Source organism: Phyllostomus discolor, chromosome 8, assembly GCF_004126475.2.
Source record: "Phyllostomus discolor isolate MPI-MPIP mPhyDis1 chromosome 8, mPhyDis1.pri.v3, whole genome shotgun sequence".
Classification (NCBI taxonomy): Eukaryota; Metazoa; Chordata; class Mammalia; order Chiroptera; family Phyllostomidae; genus Phyllostomus; species Phyllostomus discolor.
In genome coordinates, this window is record NC_040910.2 from 48,244,248 (window position 1) to 48,257,349 (window position 13,102).

General features: G+C 51.7%; 1 protein-coding gene and 1 long non-coding RNA gene across 2 annotated transcripts in view; one reads left to right on the top strand and one right to left on the bottom strand.

Annotated features, from left to right (window-relative positions):
* UNC13A (unc-13 homolog A) overlaps window positions 1-9,438 on the bottom strand; it is a 58,178-nt gene extending 48,740 nt beyond the window's left edge. Inside the window, 1 exon segment of the mRNA XM_028519828.2 lies at window positions 9,269-9,438. Within this exon segment, the coding sequence (XP_028375629.1) occupies window positions 9,269-9,290 (22 nt within the window). The 5' untranslated portion in view covers window positions 9,291-9,438.
* Window positions 3,857-4,773, top strand: LOC118502018. The gene is made up of 2 exons (XR_004904696.1): window positions 3,857-4,350; window positions 4,444-4,773. It is a non-coding gene; the product is annotated as an uncharacterized LOC118502018 (long non-coding RNA).
* Window positions 9,439-13,102: the final 3,664 nt, after the last annotated feature.

The following is a 13,102-nucleotide window of genomic DNA, read 5'->3' on the forward strand; positions in this document are numbered from 1 at the left end:
GGGAAGGGAAATGGGGAGAGAGGCGGGGAGGAGAGAGACAGAGGCAGAGAGAGAGAGAGAGAGAGAGAGAGAGAGAGAGAGAGAGAGGCACCAAAATAGAGGCAGAGCAAGAGAGACAGGAGAGAGACACAGAAACAGAGAGAAGACAGAGGCAAGGATAGAGAGCAAAAGACACAGATACAGAGGACAAACAGGAAAAAATAAAAAAGAAGATAAAGACAGAAGCAAAATTAGAGACAGAGACAATGAGACAAGGAGAGGAGGAAAAATAAGGAGAGAAGGGAGGCAGGGATGGGAGGGAGAGAGAGCAGCCATCAGACAGGTGAGCTAGGGGTGGAAGGAATCTGGACCCTAGGGATAATCCATGCCCCCTCCCTCCATATCAAATACTCCTAAATCTTCTCCCCTCCAGCTATATCTTTACCCTTAATTGAACAAGATTTAAAAGGAGGAGCTGGGCAGGTGGCAGAAAAGGCCTCTTACAGGAAGCCCTCCAGGATTGCCACAGAGGGAGGACAGTTGAGAAGAAGGGGAAGGGGGAGAGAGGAGAGACAATCTCCAGTGACCCTATCCCCCTGTCAAGTTAGCAAGATTTCTCCTCCAACTGTCCAGCTCAGCCTGTCCTACCAAACACTCCCCAGGTTTGGGGTTCAATATGCAGAGGACTAGAGGAGGTAGAACAGGACATCTGTTCCTGGCCAGGAGGTTGCTCGAGCTTGTCCAGTCCCACTTACCTGTGGAAGGTACAACCTGAATATATGTCAGGGTCCTGTGTGGCCCAGTCTTTTCAGATTTCACATAACCCACAGCCCTAATGATTCAATTTCCCTCTTCCCTGGCTTTTCTCACAGGATAGTAAACTTTCACTTTCAACATCTCTTGCCCTCTGCAGCTGGCCCCAACATCTCTCTCCACCTTTCACTCTCCACCTCCACCTAAAATCCATTACCAAACTGAGCCTCTCTCCTCCTTTCCACGTTTCTACTACCTTTTTTAAATTTGCAAATGAATGTTTTTATTTGAGTAGGCAACACACGCACATTTTACAAAATCAAACTTATCCAAAAATTTTACAATGAGAATAAGGTTCTTTCTACGCTAGCCTTCCTTCTCCCTCCCAAGTGCACTCAGCATTACCAGGTAGTAGAGACAGATAGATAGTCTGGCCCCGGGGACCAGGAGCACAGGCACATCATTTTACTTCCTGCACAGACAGTAGCACGCCACACCCTCCGTAGGCTTTGGTGTGTTCCAGTATGTTTTGAAGAGTGTGTGTAAGCAACTTAGAGGATAAATTTCTAGTAACAGAACTGTGGTTTATTCTTTCTTCTTTTTTGAGAGTCAAGTTTGGACTTTTTCTGGGCAAATGCCACAGCCTCCCATCTTGCTTGTATCTCGGTCCCCATCACTTGAATTTCTGCCATGCAAAAACAGCTGAATGCAGCCAGTGAAGAGAGAATCCCCATGAAAGGAGGGCAGTGGGGTGGTCCTAAATACCTGTCAGTAAATCTTGTTTGTTCCTGTTTGGCAGCAGGGGTGCTTCGCAGCAGCAGGGTGGACTCACAGAAGCACTGAGTGAACTCCCCAGAGCGGCAGAGCGAGAGAGGGAATGAGTGCCTCCTGATGCTTCTAAAAGACCCAGACTTTAAATGCCAATGATTGGGCATCATACCCCCACTCCGGTTTGGGTTTGAGAGGTAGAGTGACCAGGGAGCTCTCGGCCGGGCACTGGGAAAGGTGGAGTCAGGTGGAGTCAGGTTCAGTTTACCATGCTGTGTGACCCTAGGCAAGTGAACTCTCCTCTCAGGGCTTCCATCTCTGTCTCACTAGGATTCAGTGTCTCCCTGCTGTTCTAGATCTGGCTGCATGTGTGTGTTTGTGTCTGTCTGTCTGCCTGTCTCCTTCTGTATCCCCCTGTATTTTCTGTCATGGCCTTCCTCTTTTACCCAGCTCCTCACCCCTGGGGCTGAGAGAAGCTCAGGGGTACCTAGGACTGTGTGCACCAGGAGCTCTAGTCCTCTCTCCTTGGGGGAGCTCCAGCTTGCCTGGTGACTGTGAAGGGAGGGGTGGGAGGATGGTGGGAGAGACACAGACGGGGGCTGAGAAAGGCACACACAGAGGGGCCTACAGGGGGAGGAGAGGAAAAGGAGGAAGAAGGGGGTGGAGATGATAAGTCGAGAAAGTCAGAGACAGGAGACAGAAGGAGAGAGACATGCAGATTTCCACTGGGGAGGGCAGGCAGGGGGAGAGAACTGGCAGAGCCTGGAAAGGAGAGCTGGACAGAGGAAGCTGAGGCGGGTAAATGAGAGGCCCTGGGGGGATGGAGGTGGGGTGACTGGGGTCTAGCCTCACCTGGCCCATGCTCCACCCTGCAGCTCCCACTGTGTCTCCTTTTTACAGATCAAGGCAGGGCTCAGAGAGGAGGCCAGTCTTCCAAAGTCTGTCCTCCACACTCTCCTGGTGGGGGGTTTGGGGTGTGTGGCGCCTCTCCTCGTCACCCTCCTCCTGTCCTGTTTCTCTCCACCCCTGTCATCGTCTTTCTGTCTCCTTCCTCCCCTTCTGCCTTTGTCTCTGTCTCTCTTGTCCCCATTCCTTTCCCCTACCCACTTTCCAGCTCCCCAGGCCTCTGAAGGCCAGAGGACAATGGGCTAGGCTGGGATCCACAGCAGTGGGAGGCTGCTGGAGGGACCCAGCTCCCACAGCAGAGGCCAGGCTCAGGCCCCCAGGCCCCTTCAGGGAGTCTAGGATAACGGTACCAATTTATGTTCCTCTTGGGGACTCAGAGAAAGGAGGGGGGACTCAGGGTGGGAGAGGGGGCTCAGACAGGAAAGGGGGATCAGGGAAGGGGGCTTAGAGTGGGGAGGAGAGCTCACAGGGTAGGGAACTCACAGCAGGGTTTGGGACAGAGGCAGGAGGGGAGGGGACTGAGGGAAGGGGCTCGCGGAGCCGGAGGAGACGCGTGGGGGGGCGGGGAGAGCACGCCGGAGGTGGGAGGAGGAAGGAGGGGCTCAGGGAGGGGCCGATAGGGCTCACAAAAAGAACCAAGTCTCTTTCTCTCCTTCCTTCCCCGCCCCGCCCCCCAACGTCTTCCCTTCCGTAAATGTCTTTCCCTCAGCAAATGATCCCGAGTCATCGCCTCCTTCGCCACCTTCACCATCACAGACGCGCCCGCCACCGTCCCCACCTTCGCCCGGCAATGGGGTCACTGGGGCGGAAGGGCCGCCCCTCCCCCGCCAGCTCCTGGTCACACGCAGGAGGCTATTTATAACGCGGGCGCAGAGGGCAGGGGCAACTGGACCGCGGGGAGCGGCGGGTCAGGGCGGTGCCTGCTGCGGGCCCCTCGGACTTGCTGGTGAGAGACACCGCGAGATTCGCGTTGTCGGGCGCGGCCAGCAGCGCCGCCTTCGCTGGGGGGCCCTGTCAGCACTGGCTGATTGATGTGGTTGCACAGGCAGACGGCGGCTCCGGCAGAATCAGTGGAGTCAGGAGCAGGGCTCCCCTCACAGGCGCTGCCAGGCCTTGGACCTCAGTTTCTCCATCTGGGAAATGGGGAGAGGGAGAGCAAGCCGGTTCTCTTCCTCCTCCTCTAGTCTTCCCTTCTCTTCCTCTCTCTCCGCCTTCTTCTTCATCAGTATTAGGATCAGCGTTATTATACTATCATTACTACTACTACTATTAATAGTATCATTACTATTTTTTAAAAGAGATTTTTATTTATTTTTAGAGAGAGGGAAAAGGAGGGAGAAAGAGAGGGAGAGAAACATCGATGTGTAGTTGCCTCTTGCATGCGCCCTACTGGGGACCTGGCTCGCAACTTAGGCATGTGCCCTGACTGGTAATCGAGCTGGCGACCCTTTGGTTCATAGGCCGGCATTCAATCCACCGAGCCACACCAGCCAGGGCTCACTACTACTTTTATTTGGCTGGATTTTAAATGTGCCGCTGGCCTGGAAGCCCCTGGATTCTAATTGAGGTGGACTCCGGTGTTGGGGTACTTGGTCCATGACCTGCCGGGCCTGGAGGTGGGGGTGGGAAGTAGAGGATTCCTACCCTTAAGAGAAGTGGCTCAATGTCCTCTCCCCTACAGGATATTCTTATCAGGTGTCAGAAGTTACTACAAGGGATAAGGAGAGAAGCCTAGAGAATTCTGAAATAAATTCTGGCATTTTTGGCAGTTTCATATGTGATGTTGATCGTGGACATGAGCTCTGTGATAAAAACACTGATCCAGCTGGTTTGGAATCTGGGAAACAGAACCCTTCACCAACAAAAGACAGAAACAAGCCAGAACCTCAGATGTAAAAAACGCACCAAGGATCTTGACAGGGATTTCTGTCTCTTGTTTACCAGGTATCAGAACTAGGCCGGGCCTATATAGCAGGTGCTCATTAAATAGTGTTACATGAAGAAATGACGTCATTTCTTCTTCCCAAATCTCTGCAGTGACACCCAGCCCAGAGGCTCAGGTGCTGCCCAAGGCTCGAAATTCCTGGAGCGCCCCGCCCCGCTGTCCACGGTCTGAAACATTCGTCTCTCCACCCTGCAAGCTGTTCACCGGGTTGCATGCGCCCTCCCTGCGCTGTCCACGGTTCTGAACACGCCGTCCTGTGTACTTCCAAAGAACTTGGCACCTCTCTTGCAACCTGTGTACTCCTGAGCCCTCCACAGCCCTGAAAACGCAATGAGTGCTCAGGAAACGTCTTATACCCACGGACCCCCTTCAAGAAAGCTTTTAGGTCCCATTAATAAAAACAGCATCATTGATTTTTTTTCTGTCTTTGGCTCACACTTATTAAACCTTTCCACAGAACAAGCATTGTGCCGTTGGCTCTGTGCCCTTTACTTCCTTGGACAGTTCCAGGAATCCTAGGCAATAGGAGCTATTAGTGTGCCCACTCTACAGATGGGCACATTGGGGAATGAAGAGGGTATGGGACTTGCCAGGAAGTGGTGGATTTAGGGATTCGAATCCAGACATGATGGACTCAGAATATCCTGGTTGGCATCTCACAGAGGAAGCCATTGTATGTGGGAGAAGAGTGAGGTGCAGGTTATGGGAGCAGCTAAGATTACAGCCCCAGAGATGAATCAGAGCCAATCCTGAAGGGCATCTTCTGAGGATGGTAACAGCAAAGACACAGATGCACACCCCTCCGGGCTGGGTGGTATCAGAAATGGGGCAGTCAGGGGCAGAGGGATTTGTGAAGGATTTTTGGGAGAGGGGCAGGAGAATAGCCATGATAAATGGGGAGATCATGACATGTCTTTTTACTGAGTGAATGAAGAAAGAAGGCAGTCCCAAGACAGATTTTCACCCCATGGAAGGGACTTGGGTGTCTCACAGGTGTTGAATGCGGAGAGGAGGCTCAACCTTTAACCTCAACTCCCAGTAGGCTGTGGAGTCAGGAAGCTGCAACTCTGACTCTGTGGCACTAGGCAAGTCATTGGCCCTCCCTGAGCCTCAGTTTTCCTCATCTGTAAAATGGCTGTTGTGAGGATTAAATAGGGCAATGAGCATAAAAGTCCTCAATATTGCTTTTAGGATGCTAGATAATGGTGCTTTTGATTGCTTTATTATTAGTTGTAAGGCAAATGCATCCTTAAACACATTTGCTAACTTTACACAAAATTAATTCATGAAATATTTATGGAGCCTTAAAAACATTGAATGGCCTCACAAATGCCAGGAGGCACATGGGAAGGTCTAGAACTGAATCCACTCCACCACAGTTTTGCCCGTGTTGCTTCTCTCTTTTCTTAGCTCCCCACTCATCTTCTGAGACCAGCCAAATGGTGGTGGGGATGTCAGGGCGGGCTTCCCAGACAAAAAAAGCACTGGGTGACCCCCTCCCAGGTTCCCTCAGCCCTTTCTTCTCATTCCCACTCTGACTGCAGCAACATGAGGCCAGGAGTAGGGCTGGGTGCCAGGAACAGTGTCTGGCACATAGTAGGCACTGAATTCATGCTTGCTGAGTAAATGCCTGAATGACTGCATGAAGGAACCAGATGAAGTTCTTGGTAGTAGCAGCCTCAGGACTCTGCTAAGACCTAGCAAATGAATTAGAGGCAGGGGTGGGACTCCACATAAATAATGAAATGAGAGGGGTAAGAGACAAGACCTATATAGGGTAGCCTCCCATGTGTTGGTGTGAGGTAAGCTTGCATTTATGTGTGTTTGCATATGTATTTGCTTATGTTACCAGGGCAGGCAAGTGTGTGTACATAGCTGTGTTTGAGCATTTTGGAGGGACATGTGCTATATCCCAATGCAGGTGAGGGTCTGCACATATGTGCTGGGGAGTAGGGTATGACTGCATATGGAACTGCATGTGGATGAGCTTAGGTACCTGTGGACTTGCAGGTGATGTGTCAGTTAGAAACATACATTGGTGTGTGTGTGTGTGAGATGCAGTTTTATGGCATTTCATTTACTTGCATGGGTGTACACACTTGCGTGAAGCTATGTACATAAGCATATGTCTGTATGCATCATCATTCACCTGTTCAAAGGGGCTGCTTTGAGTGTCCAGGCAAGTGTTTTCATGTGTGCACACATGGCTTGGCATGTGTTTATGAGTGTGTGTGTGTGTATATATATATATATATATATATATATATATCTTCTAGATTTGGGAACCTAGAATGTATATATGAGCATACACTTGCATGTTAGGCCATAAGCAGATTTTTATGAGACATAGATATTGTGAACATACTTCAAACTCATGTGGATATATGTGTGTATACACATGCACACACATATCGCAGGGACCATGTCTGTGGCAGCAGACTGTGTCCTGGATATATGCATGTGTGTGTTCACATGTGAGCACACACACTTGTCCATGTGTGCAGTCACAGGAATGTCATTTTCATGGAGCCTTGGTGGATCTTGAGCATTTCTGTCCACACAGGGCAAGCCTAGCTAGAAGGTGCTGTCTCATGTGTGTGCAGGTGTGGGTACCTGTGGCAAGGCCCCTGGTTGGGTGGCCAGGAATTCCCTCAACCCCAAGGATAAGCTCAGATCCATGGAAAGCCCTCTCAGCCCAGCTCCACTGCTGCCCTGCCTCTTCTTCTCTGCTATTCTTCCCGTCCTCCATCCTGGCTTCACTGGGCCACCCCCACCCCTCCTAGCATTTCCCCCTCTTCCCATTTCTCCCAGTTTCCCCCTCAGCCTCTCCCAGCATCATACTGCCCCCACCTTACACCTTGGGGTTTTACCTGCCCCACCTCACCCCCAGCCTTGCCCCTCCCAAGTGACCACCCCTCCACCCTACTGGTGACACAATCACCCAACACAGCTCTTCCCCCAGGTATCCGTTTCAGGAAGCCTCACCCTTCTTACTGCACCCCCTTCACACCACCCCCACATCCCAGCCTCCTGTTTGCGTCAGAGTGAAGGGTGAGATTCTCCCCCTCCTCTCCAACGAGGCAAACCTTCCAGAAGAACTGAACTCCGAGGATGTGAGGCAGGGTGAGGTGGGGGTGGGAAGAGCAGAAAGTCAGTCAGAGCACCCACATAGGTCCCCTCCTACAGTGCCAGCCTCCCAACCTCCGCACTCCCCACTCCACCTCCTCACAAGTGTGGGGCAACTTGGAAGAGGGGAGAGGCCAGTGGGGAACTGAGATCTTCACATCCCCCTCCCCTTAGGCCTAGTCCGTGGAAGTTGCTTGGCCGAGGCGCGGCGCGGTGGAGCCTTCCACCTCTCCACTCCCCTAACTCCATAAGCCAAGAGTTGGATGAGTAGAAATTTGATCTTGTGGGCGCTCTGTCGCCACCAGCCCCACCCGATTAGAACGAGCTCAGAGAAAGGAGGCCCCTGTCCCTTTAAGAACCCGCGTTCACTCCCGCCCAGTCCCGCGCGATCGGCACCCGGAAAGCTGTGGAAAGCCTCGCGGAGGGGGGCCGGAGGGCGGGGCTAGGTTTGTGAATGGAGCGGCAGAGGGGGAGGGGTGGGAGGGAGAGGCACGGCGGGGACGGTTCTGCGCTCCCGCGCCCGCCCACCCGGGTCCAGGCGGAGGCCGCGGTTCCGAGCGCTCTCTCCCGAAGGCACACAGAGACACACGCACACACACGCGCACCACCGCTGCCCAAGGCCTCTGGAAGCCTGACGTCTCCGACTTGGCTGACACTCCTCTTCCCCCACCCCAGCCTTCTTGAAGGGACTAGGGGTGCGGGAGGAGGTCCCCAGTCTTTAAAACCCAAGGTTGAGACCTCTATAATCCTGGTACCCCTGTTCGCCACCGCCCCTGCCGCCCAGGGTTTCCCAAAGCCTGACTTCTCAGCAGGAGTGCCCGGGACGCCGGGGTCCTGGCGGGCGGGCTTCTCCCCCACCCCAGCCTCCTAAGGTGAGAATGGCCATGCCCCTCCCGCGTCTCTCCCCCTCCTCCACCCCAATGCGGAGCACAGGCCTGGGCGTGGGCCTCGGTACAGATGGCGTTCGGGCTCCAAAATAGCTCCACCCTTTTCTCCCTCCCTCGCTTAGGCACGAAGTGGGTGAGGTGAGGAGGGGCCGGGAGGAGTGCAGGGGGCACTGCACCTCCAAGAGGTCGGCTCCCTGCAGAGAAGGCTGAACGCGCGTTTCGAAGCGCTGGCTGGGGCGGCGAGCCGGGGAGGCCTCTAGCCGATTCCCGCAGCCTCCAACTCCGGAAGCCAAAGAGTTAACGGAAAAAGCGCCTTTTAAGACCCGCATCACAGACTCTCAGGACGTGGGGAGGGGGCTCCCCAGCCCCTTTCACAGTCATCCTCCACGTCCAGGGCCAGGGTGTCACTAGCTCGCTGCTATCCTAATGGCCGAGCCCCCGCCCCCAAATTTCACACGGTCCGGGCTGGAAGACCCCTCCCGTGCACGCCTCTTCGAATTCCGAACTCAGTCTGCATCTATGAGCACTCGCTGCCCAGACCACAGTGCAGGACTCCCGCCAAGTACCCCGCAGGATTCCTTCGAACTCTGCGGCTCGGTCCCTTCCACATGGACCTACACAGATGCCCCAATTTAGACCGTTTCCAGATCTCTGCTGTTGTCCACACGGACCCCCGCGTGCAGCCCTGTCCACACACCCGAGCCGCTGCCGCCAGGACCCCTCTGAGAGCCCAGCTACGTCTACACGGATCAGGCGCCCTGTCGCGACTACGAGGGCTGCCCCTTCAAAAGTCCAGCCGCGTGCGCTCTACTCAACCGCCCCCCTTTCCCAGGAGCCCGGCCGCATCCACACGGACCCCGAAGCCCGTCGGGTCCACACCGGCCCCCGCCCCGCAGCCTCCTACCTCCAACGCAAAGTAGAGACATGTCTCCGGGGTCGCCGGAGGACCGGCACCGTCAGGTCGGGCTCAGAGGCCACCGGGCTGGTGCATGGCCAGGGCTGCCGCCGGCGCTCAGCTCACGCCGGGGCCCGGCCTCCGCCGCCGGCCATCTTGGTTCAGCACCGGGGGCGCGGACAGCTCCTGACGTGGTGCTGACGTGAGCAGCCGGGCGGAGCCCCGGGGACGCCTGATACAGCGGGAACGCCACCGGCTGGGGCGTCGGGGGCTCGGGCGGGGAGGGCTTTAAAGGGCCTGAGCCGGGTTGGGGCTTCCTCACCAGGGTGACTGAGGGCGCTCTACGCTACTCAGCCTGTGGATCTTTGCACACGCTCAGACTGGATCCCATCCTTCGCTCCTTTGTGGAATTGGAAAACTCCTATTCATCCATCAGTGCCCAGTGCGAACATAACCCCCCACCGGGAAATCTTCCCTGATTCCCCTAAACTGAGCCTTTACTTTCTGGACGCCCCCAGACTCCAGCTCCTCCACTGGTTGGGCCCTGGCACAGTTCTGCTCACCACCCCTCCCCACACATATAATTGGTCAGTTCCACGTGGACCAGTACCCTGGAAACCTGTTTGCTATGTGTCTCCAATGCCTAAAACTGTGCCAGAGGTGGTGGGTGTAATAGATACACTTTTTACTGCCATATTGCTTCGAATAAGTACACCCTTGGTTATTTATCTATTCTGTAGTTGGTGGACATTAAGATAGTTTCCACTGCCCTGGCCAGGTGGCTTAGTTGGTTGGAGCGTCCAACGTACACCAAAAGGTTCTGGTTTTGATTCCCAGTCAGGGCACATACCTAGGTTGTGGGTTTGATCCCCTATCGGGCACCAATCAGTGAGAGGCAACCAATCAATGTTTCTCTTTTCTCTCTCTCTTCCTCTCTCTGTGAAATCAATAAACATATCCTATGGTGAGGATTATTTTAAAAGATTGTTTCCACTAAGGGATTACTACAGCCTAAGATTTTATGACCATTCTTAGAAATATAGGCTGGTGAACATGGGTAACTTTGGATGGTTATAGGACACCCACATTATGCTCAGCTTCACCAGATGACATCAAATTGCTTTCCCATGTTGCTCCAGCAGTTCACATTGACCCAGCACTGTATAAGCATTTGGTTGCTCTACATCCTTGCTAACACTTTGAATTGTCCAAGTGTTTCAATTGTGCCAAAGTGGAGGGGGTGAACTCCAGTTTTGGTTTTGATTTACTTTCTGATTATTTATGAGGTGGAACTTCTAATGTGATTATTGGTTTTTTCTTTGCGTAAAATCCCTGTTCAATTCTTTTATCCATTTTTTAAATTTGACTCTTTTCCTATTGATTTTTTAGTTCTTTGTCCATATTAGATACAAATCCTTTGTTGATTTCATGTGTGTGTTGTAAAAATATCTCCAATTATGTGGCTTGTTTTTTTTTCTATTTACAGTGTCATTTGTGAACAGAAGCTCTTAATTTTTAAATAACCATTTTATCGTGGAAAATTTTTATTTTTAATTGCTTTAAGATTTTATTTATTTTTTAAAGAGAGGGGAAAGGAGGGAGAAAGAGAGGGGAGAGAAACACTGATGTGTGAGAGAGACATCTATTAGTTGCCTCTTGAGCACCCCTAACCAGGGACCTGGCCTGCAACCCAGACATGTGCCCTGACTGGCAATCAAACCTGGGACCTTTGGGTTCACGGGCTGGTGCTCAACCCACTGAGTCCACACCAGCCAGGGCTACTGTGGAAAATTTTTAGATATACAGAAAAGTTACAGAATTACAGAATAAAAGGACAGAGCATTCCTGTAAACCTTTCACCCAACTTCCCCTAATGTTTACATCATACATGGGGTTGTGGGGAACATATCTCAAAATGAAAACATTAGCATAGGCACTTATTATTAACCAGATAGCAGACTTTATATTTCACCAGGGTTTCATCTTTCTAGTCCAGGGTCCAATCCAGATCCCACACTGCATTTTGTCATTTTATTTCCTTGTCCCCACCCTCTGTGATTTTCTTAGTCTTTACTTATTTTTCACCATTTTGACACTTTTGAAGAGTACTGGTCAGGTATTTTGTAGAAAGCCTCTTGACTTAAATTTATCTGATATTTTCTTTGTTGTTTTAAGATTTTATTTATTTTTAGAGAGGGAAAGGGAAGGAGAAAGAGAGGGAGAGAAACATCAATGTGTGGTTGCCTCACTGGAGACCTAGCCCTCAATCCAGGCATGTGCTCTGACTGGGAATCGAACCGACGACCCTTTGATTCACAGGCTGGCATACAACCACTTAGCCATACCAGCCAGGGTAGATATTTTCTTATTATTAGACTGGTGGGGTCTGCCCTGCCTGGTCTCAGGAAGCTGTAAGCCCCTGCAACTTAGGCTGAGTGAGAGACCTCTGGGCCAGGAGGCACTAAGGAGACAAAACTTATTTCCGTGGCATGAATGTTGTCTGTTCTGTGCTGGCCCCCTATGCTTGATCAGTTAGCCAATGACGGGTAAGATTTCCCAAGGGAGGAATCACTTAAGACGGGCATGATCACGTGGAGGCCTCAGGGAAGGACTTGGGGGGCTGTGGAAATGAAGGGGTGATTGACATCAACCTTTGGCCCCTCAGCTTTGTCAAAGCCTGAGTCCTTGTTCTTAGTTGTGAGAAATCCAAGTCTCCTGGCTGCCTTTGTCTCCTCTGCCTGACTCAGGCCTGAGGAAATAACGGGAGCGGTGCAGTCCAGACAAGAGTCGGTGGACCCCCGGGGTAATCAGGCCTGAGATGTAGAGTATGCAAGATCCTGTGAGATCTGCTTGCTGGAGGATGCTCTTGAATTAGAATATGAAGGCATGAGCAGGAAACGAAACTAGTCTTTTAGGTCCTGTAGTCTTTTAAAGTGATAAAACCCCAAAATCTCAGCCCAGAATCCCAGCGGGAGTTCTGCCAGCACCTTGGAAAACTACCTACTTGTTTTATCTTCCCTGCCAGACTGTAATCCACAAACTGTATCTGTATTCTTAATAAAAGCCTGCTCCAGTGGGAAAATGGGGCGCTCTCCACTTAGAGAGCGTGGCCGTTTTGTACCTATTTCTCCACAGGACTCAGTTGTCTGTGTGTATGTTTTTCTCGTGTTTCGACGAGCATCTGCAGCGATGGATACTGCTGGCCGGTGTCCACCATATCAGACTGAGGTTATGGGGTTTAGGGGTAAGACCACAGAAGTGGGGTAACCTTCATGTCACATCATACCAGAGGTCCCTGATGCCAGGTGACATCACAGGTGATGTTAATTTTGATGACCTAGGTGAGGTGCTGCTTGCCAGGTTTACCCACTGTAAGTTAGTGTTCTTGCCCTTGCTCTGCTGTTTTGTAAGCAAATAGCTAAACCCAGCCTGTCCTCAAGGGGAAGGAATTGTGCTCCACCTCCTGGAACAGGAGTTTCTACAACGCTCTTAATTTTAAATTTCTTTTCTTTATATTGCTGTAAAATACACATAGTCAAATTTATTTCAACCATTTTTAATATTTGTTTGTTCATTTGTTTTTTAGAGAGAGGGAAAGGGAGGGAGAAAAGGAGGGAGAGAAACATTGATCGGTTACCTCTCACACACATCTCAGACAGGGGACTGAGCCCACCACCCCCAGGCTTGTGCCATTACTGGGAATCGAACCAGCAAAATTTAGCTTTGTGGGATGATACTCAACCAACTGAGCCACACTGGTCAGCACCTACTTTAACCAATTTAAAGTGTACAGTTCAGTGGCATTTAGTGCATTTACAATATTGTGCAACTATACTTCGATGC